Below are 25,439 nucleotides of genomic sequence, written 5' to 3'. Positions count from 1 at the left end.
CAGGGTGGTGGTTGCTGAAGGCTGGAGTGGCTGAGGCAATTTCTTTCAACAGGACGACAGTGAAGTTTGCCGCATCTATTGACGCTTCCTTTTACTTAAACACTTAGAAGCCATTGTAGCATTATTAATTGGCCTAATTTTAATATTGTTGTGTCTCAAGGAATAAGAAGGCCTGAGGAGAGATGGAGAGATGGGGAACAGCCAGTCAGTAGAGCATTGGAACACACACATTTGTCAATTAAGTTCTCCATCTTTTATGGATCCTTTGTGGTTTTCCCAAACAATTACAATAGTAACATCAGCCATCACTGATTACAGATCACCATAACAAATGCAGTACTATTGAAAATGTTTGAAACATTGTGAGAAGTACTAAAATGTGACACTGAGACATAAAGTCAGCAGATGCTATTGGAAAAATGGCAATGATAGACTTGCTCGTTGCAGGGTTGCCACAAACTTTTCCATTTGTAAAAAAAACAAACCCACAATTGTCTTTGAAGCATAATAAAGTGGAGCACAGTAAAATGAGGTATGCCTGTAAAGAGAATCATGAAATTTGTGGCCTTTTGTGGCAGCTTCTTTTACTTAGCATGATGTTTTCAAGGTTTACTCATGTTGTAGCATCTACTAGTATTGCATTCCTTTAAATTTTTTTTTTACTTTTTTTAAGGAATTTTTTTTTTTTTAAGATTTTATTTGTTTTAAGGGCAAGAGAGAACATGAACGGGGGAAGGGGTAGAGGGAGAAGCAGACTTTCCGCTGAATAGGGAGCCTGATGCAGGACTCGATCCCAGGACCCTGGGATCCTGACTTGAGCTGAGGGCAGATGCTAAATTGTCTGAGCCCCCCAGGGACCCCTGCATTCCTTCTTAAATTGCCAAATAAATTCACTGTATGTATACACCATATTTTATTACCCATTCATCAGTTCGTGAACATTTGGGTTGTTTTCACTTTTTAGTCACTATGGATAATGCTATTATGAACATTCTTTTTTGTTGTTGTTGTTTCTGTTATGAACACTCTTATACTAGCTTGTGTGTGGACATGTTTTCGGTTCTCTTGGATATATACTCTATGATTGGAATTGCTGGGTCATATGGTAACTCTATGTTTAACTTTTTGAGGAACTCTAGGACTGTTTTCCAGAGCAACTACATCATTTTATTTCTCAACAATATGTGAGAGTTGCAGTTTCTCCTCATCCTCACCAGTACTTCCTATTTTCTGGTTTTTTGATTCTAGCTATCCTAATGAGTGTGAAATGTATCTTACTTTGGTTTGGATTTGCATTCCCTGATAGCTAATGATGTTGAGCACCTTTTCATGTGCTTATTGGCCATTTGTATACCTGCTTTGAGGAAATATCTATTCAGATCCTTTTTCCCCACTGAGATTTTATGTATGTATTTATTTGAAAGGGAGAGTGTGCAGGCTGGGGGAGGAGCAGAAGGAGAGAGAGAGAGAATCTCAAGCTGATTCCATGTGGAGCATGGGACTCCATCTCATGACCCTACGATCATGACCTGAGCCAAAATCAAGAGTTCGCTGCCTAATTGACTGAGCTACCCAGGCATCCCAGAAAATAAGTTTTTTGTTTTTTTTTTTTAACTGTAAATCGATGGGGCATCTCGGTGGCTCAGTGGATTAAGCCTCCGCCTTCAGCTCAGGTCATGATCTCAGGGTCCTGGATCGAGCCCCGCATCAGGCTCTCTGCTGAGCAGGGAGCCTGCTTCCCCTCTCTCTCTGTCTGCCTCTCTTCCTACTTGTGATCTCTCTCACTCTCTGTCAAATAAATAAATAAAATCTTTTTTTTTTAATGTAAATTAAAAAAGTAAATAAAAAATATCAGTAGTCTCAGGTTAATAACAATCTGAGTAATTTAATTAAACTAATTATTTAGTTGGTGGGGCGCCTGGGTGGCTCAGATGGTTAGGTGTCTGCCTTTGGGTCGGGTCATGATCTCCAGGTCCTGGGGTTGGGCTCCTGGCTCAGTAGGGGTCTGCTTCTCCCTCTCCCTTTGCCTCTCCCCCTGTTCATGCTGTCTTTGTCTGTATCTCTTTGTCTCAAATGAATAAAGATCTTTATTTAATCTTCATTAAATATCTTTTTTAAATCTTTAAAAGTATATGTAATTATTTATTTGGGGTCACCTGTGTGGTCCAGTTTGTTAAGTGTCCAGCTCTTGGTTTTGGCTCAGGTTGAGATGTCGATTGTAAGTTGGAGCCCTGCCTCAGGCTCTGCACTGAGCCTGTAGCCCTCTTGGGATTCTCTGCCCCTCCTGTTCATTCCCCACACCCCCCATTCTGTCTGTCTCTCTAAAATAAATTTAAAAATCTTTTTAAAAAAGTAAGTACTTATTTTTATTTGGGAGAAGAGAAAAAAAGCCAGAATATATGGGTAACTGATGTCAGCGCTTTGTTTTTGCCTGTCAGCACTGCAAATGAGCATGCATTTTGAGAAAGACATTCCTCCTTCTCATTTCCAGTTATAATTTTATAATAGTTTGGCCATTTGGAAGTTCAAAAGACTATTTCATTATTCTGTTTTCTTTTTTGTTTGTTTCATTTTATTATTTTTAAGGATCAAGTTCCTGGTGAATGTGTTACAGAAAAACCAGACAGAACCCAATCGGGTTTAAAGCCACAGAGCTCCTGCTCTGAGCCTTCCCTTTCTCGACAGCGACGACAGAAGAAAAGAGAACAGCCCGAGCACAGTGGGGAAGAGAGACAGGTCAGTAGAGAGCTCTGTGGAGTAAGTCATTGTTCTGCAGTTTGGGAAATAGACTTCATTTAGAAGGATTAGCAGTTGCCCAAAAGGCTTGAAAGAAATGCAGGGAGCATGTGGAGGGGGGTGGCAATGGGGAGATGCTAACTATTAGTTTTCAAATCTCAGTGAGTTGGAAACAGAGTAAAGATTTTATCTTCCCCAGCAAAAATGGACAGGTCATCTTGAGAGTTCAGGGAACAAGCTAACAAGAGTAGATCTCTGATCCCTCCTGTGTTACACTGATGAAAAGTTTCTCCCCCTACATAAAATCCTGTCGACACCTCCTTTTTTGAAGTGACTTTCACGAGCACCCTCTCTGTAAGCTTCTTAGATGGTCGTTCACTTTTGGCAGAATTTCTTTTCAATAAACCTCAATGTTTTGAAGTTTTTGAGAACAAACCATTAACAAATACAGAGGAGGCTTATTGGTGGGGGAACTTTGGAGGTGGCTGTATAGGAAATTGATAATTTCCCACTTCCCCCTTTTTTAATTATTTAAATTCCAGGAGGCTGCTCCTCAACTTTTGCCTTCTCTTCCCATTGTTGGAAAAATGGATGTCACATTAACACAAAAAGATGCTGAAAACCAAAGAGGAGTGGCCATTGGGTGTGCTGCAAGCTGTTCGAGGAGCAGGGAGGTGTCTTCATCAAAGGTTTGCGGGAGTGTATATTGGATTTTTTCCCAACCCTATAAAACTTTTTGGTTGTAAAAATCCTGCATATGTTGTGAAGTTTTATATTAAAACATCTTAGCCGGGGCACCTGGGTGGCTCAGTCGGTTGCATATCTGCCTTCACATCAGGTTGTGTTCCCAGGGTCCTGGGATTGAGCCCTGAGTTGGGCTTCCTGCTCAGTGGGGAGCCTGCTTCTTTTCTCCCTCTTCGTGCTGCTCCCCCTGCTTATGCGAACTCTCTCTCTGTCAAATAAATAAATAAAATCCTTAAAACAAAACAAAACACCTTAACCCCACTTTTTGCCAAACAGCTTAGAGGACAAATTTGTGATTCTCAGCAGAAGCTTTTATTGAAATGGATGGAATCTACAGTTCCAGGGATGGTCACTTCCACTTAATTAAGGAAACTAAGTACATTCTGAATGTGAAAAATGCAAAATTTTCCATTTGCCCTTCCGAAAATGAGTACTTCCCAGAAATGAGGGTTGTGATCATTCCTAGCTAGTAGTTGTGACCATGATGTGAATTGGTTTCAAGCAGATACTCCTTTAAAGACCTGTGCAGGGCCTGTCCTATAGTGCTGGATGAGACATCAGACATTGCAGCTGTTATAAAAATAGTGAGTAGGAGTGAAAGTAACTTTCTCTCTTTAAAAGGATCGACCATTATCAGCAAGAGAGAGGAGACGACTGAAGCAGTCACAGGAAGAGGTGTTTCCCTCAGGTAAAGCTTTCTCTTTCCTTCATCTATTGGAGGTTGTTGGTTTGGCTTATGGATATAACATTGGTTTTGACTGTGAGGTGTGAGTGATCAGCATCAGTGATCCATGGGGGAAATTTTTGAAGATTTTTGGAAAATCTTGGAAGATTTTTTGGAAGAATTTTTGAAATTTCTTGGGCTTTTGAAAAGAATCAGCATAGGTTGTTGGGTTTGGAACTTGTGTATCAGAGGAAGAGGATAGTAAAAAGAGATCAAGAGAGCTTTGAGTGACATTAACTCCTGAGAGATTTTAGACAGGAAATGCAGTGAATGTTTAATGTGTTTCTGTGTTCAGATTCTGCAGGTCAGGAAGCACTCTCTTCTCGGGAATAGAGGAACAAAGCTGGGAGAATGGTGCTGCCCTGGGTCAAAGGCCGCGATCATTCTTATTTCTATAAAGACAGTACTAGCAGATTCTATTTATTGAGTGCTGACTCTGTCTCAAGCATTATGGGAAGCACTTTAAGAGCATTATCTCATCTTCTGTTTATGGTAACTCTCAAAGGTAGGCAGCATTGTCTGCATTTTGCAGCTGAGGAAGCTGAGGCTTGGAAAGGTTACATAACTTGACCAGGGTCACAGTACTGGTGGACCTAGAACTATGGTTTAAAATGAGGTGTCAGACGCTGGAGTAATGATGAATATGCTGAGTTACCTCTAGGCTCGAACTTGCTGTAAAGCCCTCTTCTGAGGCCAGCCCACCACAAACAACTGTTGGGGTGCCCGCTTTTTCAGGCCCTTCAGTGAGGAGAGCTTCTCTGAGTGCATCAGGTCCGGGGAAACCACAAGAAGAAGGCCAGCGTGCCCCTGCCCGATGGTTGTCTCCTGACTGCCCTGTGGCTCAGGTACGTTACACAGTCCCATGGAAAAGGGGGACGGGTCTGCATCTGGCAAGACTGATACAGTAAACCTCATAAATGCCAGCTCCGTTGATTTCTGGGACAGCACTGCCTGAATTTACACTTTTTCACGCCTGATAAGAAAAAGAACTGGTGAATAATAACTAAAAAGGTTATTTTTGCTCCATTAAAGGAATGAGTTTTTAGGTGCTCTTATAAGCAGTTGGTAGCTTAGTTACTATCTTTTTTAGGTAGTCTTTACAGCAGGACTTCCCAAGGGTTTCCACTAGGCAACATTTTGCTTATAATGCTGTGCAATGAATATACCCCCCTGCCTGGCCAAATTTGAGTCTCATTTGCTTATCTTTGCCCAGTTTCCTGTTTGTGTCTGAGTTCCTCGCCTAGGGAGGATGCAGGGGCAGCATCTAGTGGCTGAATGGGTAGTTGCAAGGTTTCCAACCCATGTTCATTTTCTGTCTAATGATACCCAGGGAATAACTATCCATTTTTCTGTATTGCAGTTTCTGTCATTATTTCTAGGAACGTATAATTATTTTAAAAAGATAGAAACTTCCTGCTCTTGGGGCGCCTGGGTGGCTCAGTGGGTTAAGCCGCTGCCTTCAGCTCAGGTCATGATCTCAGGGTCCTGGGATCGAGTCCCACATCGGGCTCTCTGCTCAGCAGGGAGCCTGCTTCCTCCTCTCTCTCTGCCTGCCTCTCTGCCTACTTGTGATCTCTCTCTATCAAATAAATAAATAAAAATCTTAAAAAAAAAAAAAAAGAAACTTCCTGCTCTTGCAAATAAGGAAGATTTGTTGCTTTAACAGTATTCTCTGAGTAAGTTGCTTCACTAATCAAGATACTCCTATCTTCCAGAATTGTAAGGTTTGCATGTAATTAAATCAAGCAATCCTTTAAGGTATTTTAACAAAAAGTCTCAGTTCTAAGCAAACTGAGGTTGCTTTTATTGAGGTGGCATTTTATCTAGCCTAAAACTCCTTAGGTTACTAGCCCTCTGCTTAGGAGTGGAGTACCGGAACTCTTCATGTGCTGTCTTCTGGAAAGGACATTTTTTTCATAGCTGAGACTTCCCAGGGCCTTGTAAAACTTTACCTTAATGTTCTTCAGGGTTCACTTGTGAACTTTATGGGTGAATTGGGACATTGTTTAGGTAAAGTAACTTCAACTTTTAGATTATTAGTTTCTTTGGTTAAATTGGACCCAGGTGCACACAGTATCTAGACATTGAATGTAAGAATGTTGCGTGTATTATGTTCTGGTTGTGTTGTCATGTGGAATTCTGTTTTTCCAAACATTAAAGGAAAGGAAACTCATCCACTGTCTATCTGAGGATGAATTAAGTTCTTCTACAAGTTCAACTGATAAGTCAGATGGAGATTCCAAGGAACGGTAAGGTTCTTATTTTCTATCTCTTTTCATAAACAATTTCTACTTTGATTAGTCTTAAACGTGTATTCAGACCTGTAGTGCTGTCATTAATAACTTATAAATGGGTTTTGGTACATGTTAGAGCTAAAACTAATGAACACATCTCTTCTAATGAACACATCTGATTTCATTCAGAATTCTTAGAGAATATCTTCTTAGATCTATGGTTTATAGTTTCATCAGATTTGCAAAAATTTTGACTGTTACTTTTTGGAATTTTTTTGGACTCCCTCTTGCCTTCTAGAGGATTTTAAGTACATATATACTAGATTGTTTAAAGCTGTCCTATAGCTCACTGATGGCGTTCATGTTTTTTAGACTTCTTTTCTGTTTCATTTTTCATAAATTCTACTGCTATTTCTTTGGGTTCACTAATGTTTTCTTCTACAGCATCTAGTCTGCTTATCCTATCTCATGTATTCAACACAGTGTATTTTTTAATTTCCAGGAGTTCTATTTGGGTCTTTTTCTAACTTCCGTGCCTCTCCTTAATATGTTAATGCATTCTTCTACCTTGGAAATGTGGAACATATTTATAATAACCACTTTAATGTCCTTATCTACAAATTCTATCACTAGTATCCCTCTTGGGTCTGTTTCTATTACCTGATTTTTTTTCCTCTTCATAAATGTGTTTTATTTTCCTGCTTCCTTTCACGTCTGATATTTTTGAATGGATGCCAGACATTGTCAATTTTATCTCATTGGGGACTGAGATATTTTTTGTATTGCTTTAAATACTCTTTTTTTTTTTAAAGATTTTATTTTTATTTATTTGACGGACATCACAAGTAGGCAGAGAGGCAGGCAGAGAGAGACGAAGGGAAGCAGGCTCCCTGCTGAGCAGAGAGCCTGATGTGGGGCTTGATCCCAGGACCCTGGGATCATGACCTGAGCCGAAGGCAGAGGCTTTAACCCACTGAGCCACCCAGGCGCCCCATGCTTTAAATATTCTTAAACTTTGTACTTAAAAATAGTTGGGCAGAATTTATACATAGAACCTGGGGCTACTTTCTGGTCTCTCTTTTCTAAGATTTCACTCTCACTTTCTAATGGCTATGGTTGTCTTGAACTCTGTCCATCGGTTTTGCAGGCCAGAAAGATTGGGTTTTCTGTTGTATTTTAGCGGCCTATGGCCTGCCCTTAGGCTCTAAGATGTTGATGCCCCTCCAGAACCTGCCTACAGGTTTTGTACATTCTCCATTGTCTTCACATCCTAGATTTTTGTATTTTGTTGAGTTTATACTTATTAATGGAAGCGTCTCTGTAATAGCTTACTTAGTTATTTAGAAGCAGAGCTTCCTAAATGTTTTGTATCTAATTTTTTAATGAAAAATTCTCATAAAGCCAATGAAATCACAGGGGAGTGGGGAATTATTATTTTTTTCCCCAGGAAAGGTCATACAAATGAAATGAGTGACTTGGTGCAGTTGATGACTCAAACCCTAAAATTGGAGTCCAAAGAGAGCTATGAAGATCTCCTGGTTCCAGAACCAGTGTCAGAATTTAAACTTCATCGGAAGTACCGGGATACGCTGATACTTCATGGGAAAGTTGCAGAAGAAGCTGAGGATCTTCATTTTAAAGAGCTACCTTCTGGTGATCAGTTTATTCTTTTACAGCAAACTGGAGAGCATGCTTTTTGGAGAAATGTGTCACACCGAGAAGATAATGCTCCCAAAATTTTTTTCTTTTTTATTATTTTATTGTTTGAATAGCTCGATAAAAGGCATATCTTGTTTTATGCAGCAAGTTGTGTTCCTGAAAAGCTGCATTCTTTAAATAAATATAAATGCATATTTGGATTTTTCATGTGGCTCTTCCTGAAATTAGACAGTTGTGGATTTTAGATTTAGGTAATGAGACATGAGGCATAAGTTCATATATACATTTGCCATCATTAAAAATACATGAAGTTATTAAATCCAATTCTTGTCAAAGTGAAAAGAATCTTAAAATGACAACTTTTTTTTTTTAAAAAAAACTTCATGCTGCAGTGTTGAAAGTATTTATTTTTTCCTGTTTTTGTTAATTGCTTTTTAGCTGTCATGCCAGGTTCTGAAAAAATCAGAAGAATAGTTGAAGTTTTGAGAGCTGATGTAATCCAGGGCCTGGGGATTCAGCTTTTAGAACAGGTGTATGATCTTTTGGAAGAAGAAGATGAATTGGAGAGAGAGGTGAGTGTCCCATTAGCTGTAACAGCTGCTTATATTATGGAATTCTTTTTTTTTTTTTTTTTTAAGATTTTTATTTATTTATTTATTTGACAGAGATCATAAGCAGGCAGAGAGGCAGGCAGAGAGAGAGAGAAGCAGGCTCCCTACTGAGCAGAGAGCCTGATTCAGGGCTCAATCCCAGGACCCTGAGATCATGACCTGAGCCAAAGGCAGAGGCTTAACCCACTGAGCCACCCAGGCACCCCACTATGGAATTCTTTTTAATAGACTTTTGAAATATAATTAACATACTGTACATTTCACTCATTTAAAGTGTACCATTCAGTGGTTTTTAGTATGTTGACAGAGTTGTACAGCCATTACCACAACCAGTGTTAGAACATTTAATACCCCCAGAAGAGACTCTGTACTCATCACTCTCCATTGTCTACCAAGTCCTCTCTACCCTTCAGCAACCACTGATATTTCGATGTCTGTAGATCTGCCTATTCTGGACATTTCATTTAAATGGACTCATACAAAACCTGTGGTCTTTTGTGATTGGCTTCTTGCAGTTAGCATAATGTTTTCAAGATTCATCCGTGTTGTAACATAGATCACATTCTTCATTGTTTTATATGGTCAGATAATATTCCATTATATGGCCATACCACATGTTGTTTATCTGTTCTCTTGATTGTTCCTGTGCTCCTGAGGCCATTGCTCTTCCTATTCTCCCAGGGCTAGTTCCTAATTGGGTCATTTGCATTACATCGCACCTGCCTTATGGAAACTTTCAGAGTAGTGCCTGAACAAACATTTTTTTTTTTTGTTTAAGATTTTATTTATTTATTTGACACAGAGAGAGATCACAAATAGGCAGAGAGACAGACAGAGAGAGAGATGAGGAGAAGCAAGCTCCCTGCTGAGCAGAGAGCCCAGCGCGGGACTCGATCCCAGGCCCCTGGGATCATGACCTGAGCCGAAGGTAGAGGCCCAACCCACTGAGCCACCCAGGCGCCCCTGAACAAACATTTTTTGACTAGGGTTATACTTCAGAAATATTTTATTTCTAGTTTTTTGGTGATAATAATAACAACAACAGTAAAGCCTTAAATTCCTGGAAATACAGTTGGTTCTCCACCAGTTTTTTATTTTTTATTTCTTATTTTTTTAAAAGATTTTATTTACTTATTTGACAGAGATACAGAGAGAGAGGGAACACAAGCAGGGGGAGTGGGAGAGGGAGAAGCAGGCTTTCCGCTGAGCAGGGAGCCCAGTGCAGGGCTCGATCCCAGAACCCTGGGATCATGACCTGAGCGGAAGGCAGATGCTTAATGACTGAGCCACTCAGGTGCCCTATTTTTATTGTTTTTGTTACATTGTCTCATTTTATTCAGATACCAGTCTAAAAACACATGGTCCAAGAACACTCAAACCAAGTATAGATAGATGTTAAAGACTGGTCTTTAAACATCATAGCCAGTGATGTCACACTTGACTATGATCTCACCAACATAAAACTACATCCACACCTCAGTGGCCACCAAACTATTCAGCAGAGCTTCCTTAACTGTGAGTTGTTGGAAGCTAATAGTTTGAACACTCTTGGTTATTTTTTTCCAGCTCTGAATAGCTGTAAGACTCTCAGCAGTGATTGGTTGAAAGAACCAGCTCAACCTTGGCATACTGCCAAAATGTGGCCAAAGCTTTGAGTAAGTTGGTAGTGCTGGGGCCTTCCTGCAAGGTTATGAACAAACTGAGCCATGTTCCAGGTTGGAAAGTCTGTTATCCTGGATGGCTGCTGAATATCACTTCTCCAGCAATTTAATAATAAATGGTACCTAAGTGTTGTTTTAATTTTTTATTTTAAAATAATTTTAGGGGTGCCTGGTTGGCTCGGTGGGTTAAGCCTCTGCCTTCAGCTCAGATCATGGTCTTAGGGTCCTGGGATCGAGACCTGCATCAGGCTCTCTGCTCAACGGGGAGCCTGCTTCCCCCTCTCTCTCTGCCTGCCTCTCTGCCGACTTATGATCTCTGTCTTGCCTGCCTCTCTGCCTACTTATGATCTCTCTCTCTTGTCAAATAAATAAAATCTTTAAGAATAAAATAAAATAATTTTAGACTAATACAAAGCTGCAGAAAGAGTATAAAGAATTCCTCAATATTCCTTATCTGTATTTCCTGATATTACTATTCTGCCACTTTTACTTCATTATTCTCTTTCTCCATATGTATAATTATTTTTCTATCCATTTGTGAGAATGTCTGTCCACCCCCAGAATTCTTCAGTGTATTTCCTAAAAACAAGAATATATCCTAATATGGGTGTCTGGGTGGCTCAGTTGGCTGGGTGGTTTGATTTTGGCTCAGGTCATGATCTCAGGGTTTGGGGATCAAGCCCTGCATCAGGCTCTACACTGAGTGCAGAATCTGCTTGTGATTCTCTCTTGAAAATAAGTAAGTAAGTAAGTAAGTAAGTAAATAGAATCTGTCCTTATAGAACTACAGCTCAGTGATCAAATTCAGAAAATTAACATAAACACAATACCATTATTGGGGTGCCTGGGTGGCTCAGTCAGTTAAGCAGCTGCCTTTGGCTCAAGTCGTGATCCCAGGGTCCTGGGATTGAGCCCCACTTCAGGCTTTCTTCTCAGTTGGGAGCCTGTTCCTCTCTGTGTCGCTATCCTCCACTTGTGCTCTCTTTCTGTCTAAAATAAATATATAAAATCTAAAAAAAATTTTTTTTAAAGTATACTACCGTTATCTAATTTACAGACCTTACTTAAATTTCACTAATTGTCATGCTGATATCCTTTATAGCAAAAGAAAAAATCTTCTGTTCTAGGATTCAGTAGATTCAATTCAATCAGGTTGAATGAAATAAGGATTACTGTTTTTAATAGATTTATTAAGATATAATTCACATACCATGCAATTCACCCATTTTAAGTGCATAGTTCAGTGTTTTTTTTAATATATTCACAAATATATATTTGCTATCACCACAGTCAATATTAAATATGTTCGTCTCCTTAAAAAGAAACCTTGTACTGCTAGCTGTTGGCCCTCTATCTTCTCCTTTCAGTTCTAAAGAACCAGTAATCTGCCTTTTCTATATAAATATACCTATTCTGGACCTTTCATTTAATAGAATGGTATAAAATATGTAGTCTTTTGTGACTGGCTTCTTTCACTTAGCATAATGTCTTCAAGGTTCATCTGTATGGGAGCGTGTATCAATATTTCATTCCTTTTAATGGGTGAACAGTATTCTATTGTGCCACACAATATGTTGTTCAGTCTTTTCATCAGTTGATGGACATTTGGGTTGTTTCCACCTTTTGCCTGTTGTGACTAAGTTTGGTATAAACATTGGTATACAAGCTCCTGTGTGGATTCAGTTCCCTTGGGTGTATAACTAGGAGTGGAATTGTTGGGTCGTATGGTAATTCTACATTTAAATGTTGGAGGAACTCCCAGATGGCTCTCCAAAGCAGCTGCACCATTTTACATTTCTACCAGCGTAAGAGGGTTCCAATTTCTCCACATCCTAGTCAACAATTACTGTTATCTTTTTGTTTATAGCCATCCTACCAGGTATGAAGTATTCAATGTGATTTTAATTTGCATTTCCCAGATGACTAATGATGTTGAATATCTTTTCATGTACTACTTTCCATTTGTATATTTTCTTGGGAGATATGTCTACTCAAGATTTTTGCCAATTTTTAAATTGAGTTATTTATATTTTAATGAGTTGTGGAATTCTCTGTATATTCTAGATAGAAGTCTTATTATCAAATATATGATTTGTAAATATTTTTCCCATTCTGTGGGAGTGGTAGAATGTCTTTTTACCACCCCTCCACCTTTTTTTAAAATGGCCTGAAATCCTCACCTTTATTTCTTGGCTGGCCTCAATGGGAGTGGGTGGTTGGGGTGAATCTTACTGGTCTGCAAGCAGGTCCAGGTTCTCCCTGTGGGTGCTGGGATGCTTGGGGCCAGCTTCTCCTTTGTAGGCCCCCAACTTTGGGATGCAATGGGTTTAGGCAGGGCCTTGCCCCCTGAATTTCTCCAGCTCCACCTTCAGCCCTTCGTTCATCTCAGGTGGAAAGTGCATTCAGTGTTCCACCTCCTCTTCTTTTTACTTCCTTGATAGTGTTCTTCGAAGCATAAAAATTTTCAGTTTTGATGAAGTCCAGTTTATTTTTCTTTTGCTACTTGTGTTTTTGGTGTAATCGAAGAATACCTTGTCAAATCCAAGATCATTTAGGTATAGCTGTAGATTTTTCTCTATAAAACTATAAAAGTTTATAGCTTTAGTCTGTATATTTAGGTCTTTGATGTATTTGAGTTAATTTTTGTATATGGTTTAGAGTAAAGGTCCATCTTCATTCTTACGTATGTGGCTATCCCATTGTCTGACTCATTTGTTGGAAAGACTGCTCTGTCACTTTGTAAAAAAAAAAGTTGATCATATACACATCTGTTTATTTTTAGACTCTCAGTACTGTTTCTTTAATCTGTGTTTGTCCTTATGCTAGTCCTGTACTGTTTTGTTAACTGTTGCTTTGTAGTAAGTTTTGAAATCAAGGTAGATGAGTCCTCCAACTTCGTTATTTTTCAGAATTGTTTGGCTATTCTGGGTCCCTTACAGTTCTATGAATTTTAGATTTGCTTGTCAATTTCTTCAAAGAAGCCAGCTGAGATTCTTGTAGAGATCGCATGGAATCTGCTGATTAATTTGTGGCGTATTACCTTTTTAATAAAATTAAGACTTTTGATTCATGAATGTGAGGCAATTTTCCATTTATTTAGATCTTAAGTTTCTTTAAACAGTGTTTTACAGTTTTCAGAGTGTAAGTTTTATACCCCGCTTATCAAATTTATTCCTGAGTATTTTATTCTTTTTGATGCTATTGGAATTTTTTTTTGATGCTATTGGAATTTTATACATTCATTTGGGATTGTTTCCTGAAAATGCATAGAAATAAATTTGATTTTGAAAATCTTGACCTTGTGTCCTGCAACCTTGCTAAGCTTATTTACTGGGTTTAATATCCTCTTTTTTTTTTTTTTTTTTTTTTTTGTGGTGATGGACTCCTTGGAATTTTCTCTGTATAATATCAAGTCATCTATGAAGAGAGTTAGTTTTACTTTCTAGTCTGGATACCTTTTACTTCTTTCCTTGCCTATTGCCCTGGCTAGAAGCTCCAGTACAGTGTTGAGTGGACGTGGTGCAAGTGGACATCCTTGACTTTGTTTCTGATCTAAGAGGGAAAGCATCCAGTCTTTCACTATTAGTTGTCTGTGGGTTTTTATAGATACCCTTTATCAGCTTGAAGAAGTTTCCTTCTTTTTCTGGTTTGTTGAGTGTTTTTTTAAATCACAGAAAGCTATTGGGTTTGTCAGATGCTTTCTATTTTGATGATTATATGGCTTTTGTATTTAATTCTATTGACAGGGTGTGTTACCTTAATTGATTTTGGGATGTTAAACCATCCTTGCATTCCTGTGATAAACCTCCCTTGGTTATGTTGTATACTACTACTTGTATGACTTTGGAGTCATGTTTCTTATATTTTGTTGAAGATTCTTTTGTCTGTATTCTTATAAGATAATCTAGTTTTCTGTGATGTCTTTGGTTGTGTTATTGGGGTATAATGGGTTCATAGAATGAGTTGGGGAGTGTTCCCTGATCTTCTATGTTTTTTGGATGAGTTAGTGAATAAGTGGTTTTAATTCTTTAAATGTTTGATATAATTCACCAATGAAGGCATCTGGGCCTGGGCTTCTCTTTGTGGATAGTTTCTTCATTATGAATTTAGTGTCTTGTTATACTCAGATTGTCTAATCTTCTGTTTCTAATTTTGTGTCTTACTAAGAATTTGTCCATTTCTTAGTGTGTAATTATAATAGCAATCCCTTTAAATCTTTTTTATTTCTGTTAAGGTTGGTTATTTAGGAGTGTGCTGTTTAACTTCCACATATTTTTGTTTCCCCAATTTCATTCTGTTATTTATTTCTAATGCATTTTATTGTGGTTGGAGAACATACTAATTATTTTTATCCTTTTAAATTTATTGCGCTTTGTTTTATGGTCTAGCATATGGTCTAACCTGGAAATTTTTCATATGTGCTTGAGAAGAATATTTATATTCAACTCAACTCTTGTTGTGGGGAGTATATTTTAGATTTCTGTTAGTTTTAATTCTTGTTCGTTTATAGTATTGACCATATGGCTTATTTCCTTGTTGATGTTCTGCCTGGTTGTTTTTCCCATTACTGACAGTGGAGTCCTGTGTCTCTACGATGTCACTGATGTCTCCAACTACTGTTGAATTTCTTCCTTGATTTCTGTCAATTTTTGCTTTCTGTATTTTGGTGCTTTGATTAGGTATATATATATGTATTTTTGATTAAGTATTATATATTTATAATTGTTATATCTTTCCGATGAATTGACTTTTATCGTAAGATTTTCCTCTTTATCTCTAGTAACATGTTTTTGTTTGAAAGTCTATTTTAGCTGATATTAGTATAGCCACTTAAGCTTTCTTTTTTTTTTTTTTTTCCACTTAAGCTTTCTTATGGTTGCTGATTGCATGGCTTATCTTTTTCTGTCCTTTTACTTTCAGTCTGTTTGTACCTTTGATCTGTTATGTGTTTCATGTAAATACTATGTATGGTTGGATCTTGTTTTCTTATACACCCTAACATTCTGCCTTTTGATCAGATTGTTTAATTGATTCACATTTAATGTTAATACTGATAGAGTTGCATTTATGTCTGCATTTTACTTTTTGTTTTATATATGTCTCATTTTTTTTTGTTCCTGTATCTCTACTTTACTGCTTTCTTTTGCATTAAGTGAAAATTTTCTAATGTAGCATTTTAATTCCCTAAATAATTTTTTTCCTGTATATTTTCCTTTCCTTTCTTTAGTGGTTGCTCTAAGGCTTATCATATACATCTTAAATTATCAGAATCAACTTCAGCTTTATACTCACTTAATTCCAGTAAGACATAGAAGTGTTATTCCTATTCCCTTTTTCCCTTTGTTGTGACATCATTTTATATATCATACATGCCATATTAATGTTACAAAACCAACACTGTCTTTCTATAATTATTTCTTTATATGATTTTATGTCTCTTGAAGTTGAAAGAGAGGAGAGGAAAGTATGTGTTTGTAACTTTTTCTATAGTAACTTTGTTATTTATTAATTTTTGTGTCTCTTTGTTTATTCCTGTGGATTCAAGTTACCATCTGGAGTCATTTCCTTAGCCTAATACAGCTTTGCTGCAACTCATCTCTTTTGTGGTGTTATTGGCAAATAGATTACATTTCTATATGTTAAAGGCTCAACAATAAATGATACATCCTTTTTAAAAATTGTTTTAAAAAATTAATCATTTTAAAACATTAAATTGTTTAATTTGTGTTGTTATAAGCTTGTTGCTTATTTAATTATAGTAAAATGCACATAATTTCAGATTTACCACTTTAACCATTTTTAAGTGTTTGGTTCAGTGGCATTAAGTATTACCATTGTAACAACATCACTATCTCTAATCTGAATTTATACCAGTTTATGTTCATGTTCAATAACATAAAAAACTCTGCTGCTTTAAAGCTCTGTACCCACCCTTTTCGGTTACTGATGTTACAAAATTACATCTTTATATATTGTGTGAATCCAAAACCATAACCTAGGGGCGCCTGGGTGGCTCAGTTGTTAAGCGTCTGCCTTTGGTTCAGGTCATGATCCCAGCGTCCTGGGATCAAGGCCCATATCAGGCTCCCTGCTTAGTGGGGAGCCTACTTCTCCCTCTTCAGCTCCCCCATACTTATGTTCCCTCTCTCGCTATCTTTGTCATAAATAAAATCTTAAAAAACAAAAACAAAAACATAAACTAGTAATTGGCCTTTTTAGTGCATTGGTCTCTTTAATTTTATAGGAAACAAAGTTACAGTAGTGCTAACTTTGAGACACAATTTTTTGAATGTATCTCTCAATACATGTAGAAAACAAAAGTGGAATTACACACTGTTACACAATACTAACTTTGATAACTGCTCACATATCACCTTTACTGAGATCCTCGTTTGTTCATACAGCTTTGCGGTACTGTCTGGTATCCTTTCATTTCAACTTAACAGGACTCCCTGTAGTAGTTTTGTAGACTGGGTCTGGCGGTAACAAATTCTTCATCTTTTGTTTATTTAGTAATATCTTAAGTTTTCGCTTACTTTTTCCCCTCGGTTTTATTGAGATATAATTGATATATAACATTGTTTAAGGTGTACAACCTAATGATTTTTATATTTATTGTGAAATGATTACCACAGTAAGTTTGGTTAAAGTCCATCACCTCTCATAGTTATAACATTTTTTTTCTTGTGATGAGAACTTTTAAGATCTACTCTTAGCAACTTTCAAATGTATCATGAGTCAGCATGCTGTACATTTAGTTACATTCCCCAGAGTTTATTTACCTCATAACTAAAGTTTGTACCTTTTGACCACCTTTACCCATTTCCATCACCATCCCAACCCCCACCTCTGGCAGCTACCAATCTGTTCTCTGTTCAGTCTTTTCAGAGTCTGCATAAGTGAGACCGTGCAGTACTTGTCTTTCTCTGTTTGACTTATTTCACTTAGAATAATGCCTTCAAGACCCATCTGTTTTTGGAAATGCCAGTATTTCTTTTTCTTGCTCACTTTTGAAGGACATTTTTGCCAGATAAAGGATACTTGGTTGACATTTTTTCTTTCTTCCTTCCTTCCTTCCTTCCTTTCTTTCTTTCTTTCTTTCACTTTGAAAATACTGCCCAGTCACCTTCTGGCCTCCAAAATTTCTGAGATTTCTGAGAGAAATCTGCTGGTAATCATATTGGAGATCCCTTATGTGTGAGGAGTTACTTCTTTCTTGCTGCTTTCAAGATTTTCCCTTTCTCTTCAGCTTTCAACAGCTTGATTATAATGTGTCTAGGTAGGAACTGTTAGTTTCAGCCTAGTTAAGAGTTCATTGAGCTTCTTGGATGTTTATATTCATGTCTTTCTTCAAACTTGGTGCATTTTGCCTATTACCTCAAATCTCTCTTTCTCTTTCTTCCCCTTTGGGACTCCCACTGTGCATATATAGTGGTCTCTTTAAATCCCCCATTAACTTGCTTCAACTGAAGGGGGAAGGGTTTGTAACTATCAGTGAGGACTGCAACAATGTTTGGTGGCTTCTGTGTGTACACCTCTCTGATCAGAAGCAGCAGTCATCTGTCAGTACACAGATCCCCAGTATTTGGACGCAAGGTTCTCATTGCCTTCTCTGGCCCCACAAGCTGTGTGCTGCCTGCTCCAGGAACATCTGCACAGCTGCCTGCCCTCCGGCTCCCCCACCCTCAGGACCTGAAATTAACCACAGTTTAACCTCCAAGCCTTACCCCAGAAACTGCAAGCCTTGAGTAGACTGCAGAGTTCCAAAATAGTTACATTAGGCATTCTGCAGCACAGTTTTTATCCATGTGAGATGTAGTCCTGGTCCTCCTCTGTCATCTTTCATATATATTGTCTTATATATTTACTTTTAAAATCAGCTCAGAGAAGGGGCACCTGGCTGGTTCATCAGAAGAGTATGTGACTCTTGATCTCAGGGTCGTGAGTTCAAGCCCCACATTGGGTATAGAGATTACTTAAGTATTTTTTTAAAAATCATTTCAGTGAAGAAAGGAGAAACAATATGCATTTTTTAAAATTTTTTATTTTTTATAAACATATATTTTTATTCCCAGGGGTACAGGTCTGTGAATCGCCAGGTTTACACACTTCACAGCACTGACCATAGCACATACCTTCCCCAATGTCCATAACCCCACCCCTCTTCTCCCAACCCCTCTCCCCCTAGCAAACCTCAGTTTGTTTTATGAGATTAAGAGTCACTTATGGTTTGTCTCCCTCCCAATCCCATCTTGTTTCATTTACTCTTCTCCTACCCTCTTAACCCCCCCATGTTGCATCTCCACTTCCTCATATCAGGGAGATCAGTGGAACTAGAAGGTATCATGCTTAGCGAAATAAGTCAAGGGGAGAAAGACAACTATTGTATGAAACAATATGCACTTATATTGGGTTTTATTTGCATAATTACTCTCAGGTATAATCTGAAACTGGCCCCTGTAGGAGGAGGGCAGGGAGAGAAGGAAGGAAGAGGCAAACACTCCAGATTGGTAGGTGGTAGTTCTAATAAGCAAGGGAACTCACATATGAGGCTTGGTGTAGGCAGCCACAAGATGAGTAGATCTCCACACCCACCTGCCAAATCTCAAATATTATATATTAAATATTATATATACTACATATTATATATGTAGTATATATACATATGTTATATTAACTGGGTTCAATCACTTATGCTGTCCAGATGGTCTCAACACCACATCATAATCTGAAGGCTTTGTCCTTGGAGCATACTTTGGGAGTGGGGCAGGCAAATGGAATGCATATTCCAGGGACAGGAGGGGATAGGGAACCTCCAATTGCCAGAGTCAGGCTCACAGGTGAACCAGAGGTAACATCCTCTTCATAACCTCCTCCAAAAGCAGTGCTTTTTGTGTTTCCAAGTAAATTGAAGTTGTTGCCCGGGGTCTTACTTTCAGCTTGATGAACTTCCTTTAGTAGTTTTATAAAGTGGTCTGCTAGCCACAAATTCTGTTTTTGTCTGGGAATGTCTTTACTTCACCTTTATTTCTGAAAGGTAGTTTTACTTACAATGGGATTCTTGTTTGACAGTTCTTTTCCTCGATTACTTTGAATGTATTATCCCACTGCCCCTTACTCTCCTTTGTTTGTTAGCTGTTAATGCTATTACTTCTCCCATGTAAGTGGTGTCATTTTTCTCTTGCTTTCATGATTCTCTTTGTCTTTTGACACTTTTTTTTTTTAAAGATTTTATTTATTTATTTGACAGACAGAGGTCACACGTAGGCAGAGTGGGAGGCAGAGAGAGAGGAAGCAGGCTCCCTGCTGAGCAGAGAGCCTGATGTGGGGCAGGACCCTGGGATCTCAACCTGAGCTGAAGGCAGAGGCTTTAACCCTCTGAGCCACCCAGGCGCCCCTTGACACTTACTTTCACGTGTCTGTATGTGGATCTCTTATGTAGATTAATGTTTTTCAGTACATTTGGAAGTTGTCAGCTATTACTTCTCTAAATAATTTTTCTGCTCTTTTCTCTCTCATCCTTCTGATGGTCCCTTTACATATGTAGTTGGTGTGTTTAATGATGTCCCACCTTTTTTTTTTAACATTTTATTTATTTTAGAGAGCGTGAGCTGGGGTAGGAGCAGAGGGAGAGGGAGAGGGAGAGAGAAACAGACTTTCCACTGAGCATGGAGCCCAACATGGGCCTTGATCTCACAATCCAGAGATCATGACTTGAGCCGAAATCAAGAGTCCAACGCTTAACCCACTGAGCCAGCCAGGTGCCCCAATGATGTCCCACATTTCTAAGACAATGTTCACTTTTCTTCATTTTTTCTCTCTGTTCCTTGGATTACATAATCTTGGATTACATAATCTTTATTGATCTATCCCCAGCCCACTTACTTTTCTTTCTGCCAGATTAAATATACTGCCGAGCCCCTCGGGTGAATTTTTCATTTGTTATTGTGCTTTTCCTCTCCAGAATTTCCATTTAGTTCTTCTTATAATTTCTCTATATCACTATTCTCAGTTTGATGTGACATTCCCCTCATACCTTCCTTTATTTCTTTAATTATGGTTTTCTTTAGTTCTCTGAATGGGTTTATAATGTCTTTGCCTACTAACTAGCATCTTATTACTCTGACAGGTAGTGCCTCTCTTGCCTGCCTTCTTTCCCAGTGTATGTGTCATACTCCTGAAAACTGGACATTTCAGAAAATATATTGTTATAAGTCTGGGTACTGGCCTCCCCAGGGAGGGGCATTGCTATTATTATTTGCTTCTATAGTGATTGGCTAGATTTTTTAGTGATGTCTATTTTATCCCTTCTTCCTGTCCCCACAGTGTAAGTTTGATGTTGCTTCTTAGTTGGCGAGGCCTTGGTTGTGTCCATAGCCACCTTAGAATGACAGGGGGTTTGGCAAAGCTCTTTGGACTCTCCTTTGCCCTTACTTCACTCAGCTGTTAAGGTTTCTTAGTTGCCAGTTTGATGGCTGTTTCCAACAGTGCCTTGGGCCATATATTGCTCCATAGACTGATCCAGCAAAATCTGGGCTCCTTTGAAGGGATGGTTCCCACGGTCAGTGTTTGAAATCTGTTTTGACTCTAGGGGGGCTCCTCCCAGCTTCCTGGTTGTCTCCATCAAAGTAGGTGGCCCACAGTTTAGCCTATGTAGCCGTGAATCTATCAGTCTCTTCCTAGTTGCTGTTCACCACTACTTCCAGTTTTGGGGAGCACTTGAATTTCTCCACTCTGTTCTAAATGAGGTCAGTTCATTAAGGAAACGATTTGGTGCTGTTTTAGGTCTTCTCACCCCAGGCAAGATCCTGAGCATAGCTGGGAGTAAGGACAGTAGCATACTTGTATCTGAGTGCTACCCCTCCTTTAGAAGCTCCGTGCGGGTGAGGGGCCTCTCATCTCCTCAGCATGCTTCACCCAGCATGGAGTCTTCACACTGTGGTCTGAGGCAAAGGTGACTGGGGCCCCAGTATTTTCATCGGCCCTGCTCTCAAGGTACAGCCTCCATCTTATAAGTCCAACCTGGTGTACAAATTTCCACCTCTTGGCTGTACTTTCTCAAAACTTATCCTTGACAACAGATACTGGAGGCAGGATAAGATATGCTGATGTTCTGCCACTCCCAGGAAGATTGCCTTTGGACTAGGAGCTGCTGGAAAGGGAGCCCTGTGTTGCTGGCTTCCGCCTGGTTGTGGAGTTTTTGTCTCACTGAGATGGGATGGGGGAGGGAGGCAGTTGGTCTTAGTTGAGATACCACCCACTCTCACTGCTCTTAGTAGCTTTTAGTAGATCTTTTTTTGGGTAAAAAGTGTCTTTATTTGGTATGTACGCTCTCAGGACGACTTCGAGAGACTTTAATGGTAAGTTTTAAAAATGATTTTCACCTGGGGCGCCTGACTCTTGGTTTTGGCTCAGGTCATGATCTCAGGGTTGTGAGATTGAGCCCTGTTGTCAAACTCAGCACACAGAAGGGAGTCTGCTTGAGATTCTCTCTCCCTCTCCCACATACTCTCTCTCAAAAAAAAAAATAAATAAAAAAATAAAAGTAACAATAATTTTCATCAGTTTCACTGAAGAGGGGTCTTCAGAGCTCCCCAGGCTATCATGCTAGATAGATTCAATTGGGATTACATTTTATGTTTGTTTTATCTCACTTAACTTGGGTCAGTTAGGACATTTTTGAAGACTATAGGCCATGTGTTTTATAAAATGACCCTCGGTTTGGATTTGTTTGATGTTGCCTCATGAATAGATTCAGATTATGCATTTTCAGCAGGAATACCACAAAAGTGATATTGTGTGTGAGATGTGTGACATCTGTTTAACACATCAGGTGTTATTTTAGTTCCAGGCATATATTGAGTATCACATAGTATATTTTTTTGATTATTAGTCAGATTGAAATTTCTGTTGCTTGTATTTTTGTGAATGCCTTTGCTGAATTATCTGTGGAATTTTGTTTTATTAATTCTAATATTGTTGTGTTTTACTAAGAGCTCTTTGTATTAATGATATTAATTTGGGGGGATGTATGTTGTAAATTTTCCCCAGTGTAGTGTTTGCTCTTAATTTCTTATGACTATAGTTTTTGATAACTTGAAGCTTAAAAATTTTAAAGAAATTATAGTATTTTCCCATGATTTCTACCTCTAGGGTCATACTTAGAAAAGCACCCCCCCCCCCGCTTTATTTAAAGCTGTTCTTCTAAGATTACAGATGTTTTTTTCTACTACATACTGATTTTCTTTTTATGTTTCCCAAATAGGCACGTTTGCAGGAGCACATGGGTGAAAAATATACAACTTACAGTGTGAAAGCTCGCCAGTTGAAATTTTTTGAAGAAAATGTGAATTTTTGAGAATTTAATCTGCCAGAACTAAAGACCTATTTTTAAAGGTTTTTGGCTTAAACAGAAACCTGTAATAATGGCTGGAGGCCATTCTCTTTTGGAATGAAGCAATGTCACAAAGAAAGAGAAAACCTTTGGCTATTTTACTCTCTTGATGAGGGAAGTCTATTACAAGATGTCTGGTTACTGTTTACTGAGCCTCAAACCACCAACTTTATATTTAGAACTTTATTTTTTTAAGGTACTAATTAGCTTGATTACAGGGCCATAAAATTAGATTGGAAGTTTTGTATTGTACTATTGTGATAAATGCATAGAAGTAAGTATGTCATAGTGATACTAATTGTCATTGTTAGTAATTTCAGGTAGTAGTTGATAAATTATTATTTTTTTTAAAGTCAACTCATGATTCTGGGAGTAGATTTTGAATATGAATATGAAGTTGTACCTACTGTTTGAGCAATGGAATTCCTTTTTTATATATTGATGGATGTTTAGCCTTTTATTTTCATTTAATACGAACTTCATTTACATTATATAAGAATTGAAACTAAGAAATATTTTGGCTTTGTCAATCACTGTTTTTGTATACTGGTCTTTTTTTAAGAGTAATATTTTCATTGGTGAAAACATTTGCTAAAACACTAATTCCCTTTCCAGTTAAGCAATTTGTAAGTGAGATCCAGCTCCTTTTGGTTATGTTGGGACATATTTATCTCCTGAAGTTTTGTCTTCTTGTACATCAAATTATTTGTTGTCTTTAAATGTATGACTGTGTATCACATATTTTATTAGTTGTTTAATAAGGGGTAACTCCCATGTGGGAAATAAATTGTTTTTATAAAAGTCTTGATTAGTAAGTTTTCACTTCTATATTCAAGGGTCTTTAAAAATACCAGAAATGTTTTCACTTTTTATAATTAAAAATGTTACCTGACCTTTTTTGAAAATTACACATAAAATACTCTAATGAAATGTTCCCTTTCCAGTCACGGAACAAGACTTTTTAGTTTTACTGTATGCCAGGAGCTGTGGATATAGTGGTGAGTAAAACACAATACTCCCCACTTTCACAGTGCTCATGGTTTGGTTTCTGAGACCTCTTAGCTTGACTTTGAAGGGTTTATTAGAACTCAAAGGTAAAGCCACCTAGTCTTAGTCCCATTTTGGAGGTAAATCTTTGGCAAACTGGATCTTCCCTGAACTATTCACCATTTCTTGAATGTTTTATGAATCTACATCTTTCTGGAGAAATATCAGTTTTACTTAAGTTTTCTCACTTGTGGCCATAATGTACATATTATTTTCTTAGAATTTAAAAATTCTCCCCCCATATGTTATTATTCCTATTCTGTATATTTTTATTTTGCTTAACCATTCAGTTTTCATCCCAATATATTTGAGTATTCTGTGGTTTTTCTGTCTTCAGTGCTTAATCATTTTTAATCTTATTATAAACACCTTTAAGAGCATGCATTTTCTTCTCAGTATACCTTTGGCCACCTTTCAGACTTTGATATTATTTTGACATAAATTTTTAAATAGTAATTCTTGTCTTGATTTTCTCTTTAAGAAGTGTTCCTTAGGGATGCCTGGGTGGCTCAGTCAGTTAACCATCTGCCTTTGGCTCAGGTTATGATCCTGGGGTCCCCGACAGAGTCCCGCATTGGGCTCCTTGCTCAGTGGGAGCCTGCTTCTTCCTTTGCCTGCTGCTCCCCATTCTTATGTGTGCTAACAAATAAATAAATCTTAAAGAAAAAAAAAAAGTAGTGTTCCTTAACTTCCATATACAAACGTTCCCTGGCTATCTAAAAGTAGAGCATTCCTATGAAACCTTTGGTAAGTTGAAACAGTGAAAAGCAAAGAGTATCCTCCATTTTCTGAAAGTTCATGACATGCTATTTCGCTTTTACGCAAGACCTTCAGTAATACCTGTTTTTGCTAACTGAAAGAAATTTGAAGAGCATTTTCGCTTTAAAAAAAAAAAAGCCATCACTATAGAAGTGTAAGACTTTTGTAAAAGTGAAGTGGCATGAAACGAAGCTTTCAGAAAGCAGGGTATACCTGTATTTTGAAAGCCAAGAAAATGTAATCTCCTTGCTCCAACTGCATTGCAGTGTTACTGAATATGATCTGCCCAACTTTAATTTCTTGGAATTGTTTTCCCTGTCACTCAGTAGATGATCCATTATTGTAACGACCCTATAGGCATTTAATACAGGTGAATTCTGTTATGCACAGACAGAATCACTTGCCTTTATATATTATTCAAATCTATTTATAAGACCTGACCAATAGAGTATTGTAATGATGGAAATGTTCTCTATCTGCATCGTGATAAGGTAGCCAGTGGTCATATATGGCTTTTAAGCTCTCAAAATGTGGCTAGTTTGAGGAGCTCAATATTTTAGTTTTAATTTAAATAGACACATAGGACTAATGGCACCATATTGGATAGGGCAGCTCTGAATGATTCACTCAGTTAAGTATTTATTGAGCACCTACAAAGAGTCACAAACTCTTATTATAGGTACTACACAAACAGCAAAGAGCGTAATGAGATCCCTGTTCCCCTGAAGCTTACATTCTGGGTGGGGCCAAGGAAAAAATATATAATGTGGGGTATATTAGTGCATATAGAATAATGAGGCATACCACTTTTTTTTTTTCCACACTACTTAGATAGGTCAGCAGATGCTTCCTTATAGTCACATTTGAATA

The 25,439-nt window shown here is 38.0% G+C and overlaps 1 protein-coding gene across 4 annotated transcripts in view; it reads left to right on the top strand.

The window, feature by feature from the left end:
* NEK4 (NIMA related kinase 4) overlaps positions 1-23,566 on the top strand; it is a 35,510-nt gene extending 11,944 nt beyond the window's left edge. For 3 of the 4 annotated variants that reach the window (XM_032321967.1, XM_032321942.1, XM_032321960.1), the window contains 8 exons: positions 2,587-2,736; positions 3,279-3,425; positions 4,102-4,168; positions 4,940-5,049; positions 6,365-6,453; positions 7,886-8,091; positions 8,536-8,669; positions 22,635-23,566. In XM_032321967.1, the coding sequence (XP_032177858.1) occupies positions 2,587-2,736; positions 3,279-3,425; positions 4,102-4,168; positions 4,940-5,049; positions 6,365-6,453; positions 7,886-8,091; positions 8,536-8,669; positions 22,635-22,727 (996 nt within the window). In that variant the 3' untranslated portion in view covers positions 22,728-23,566. Of the gene's footprint in view, positions 1-2,586; positions 2,737-3,278; positions 3,426-4,101; positions 4,169-4,939; positions 5,050-6,364; positions 6,454-7,885; positions 8,092-8,535; positions 8,670-15,914; positions 16,008-22,634 lie in introns of those variants that run through there. The other variant, XM_032321952.1, reaches the window with a different exon arrangement.
* The last annotated feature ends 1,873 nt before the right edge of the window (positions 23,567-25,439 follow it).

This window comes from Mustela erminea, chromosome 1, assembly GCF_009829155.1.
Source record: "Mustela erminea isolate mMusErm1 chromosome 1, mMusErm1.Pri, whole genome shotgun sequence".
In the NCBI taxonomy this organism is placed as follows: Eukaryota; Metazoa; Chordata; class Mammalia; order Carnivora; family Mustelidae; genus Mustela; species Mustela erminea.
This window is presented reverse-complemented; position numbering and strand designations above follow the sequence as displayed.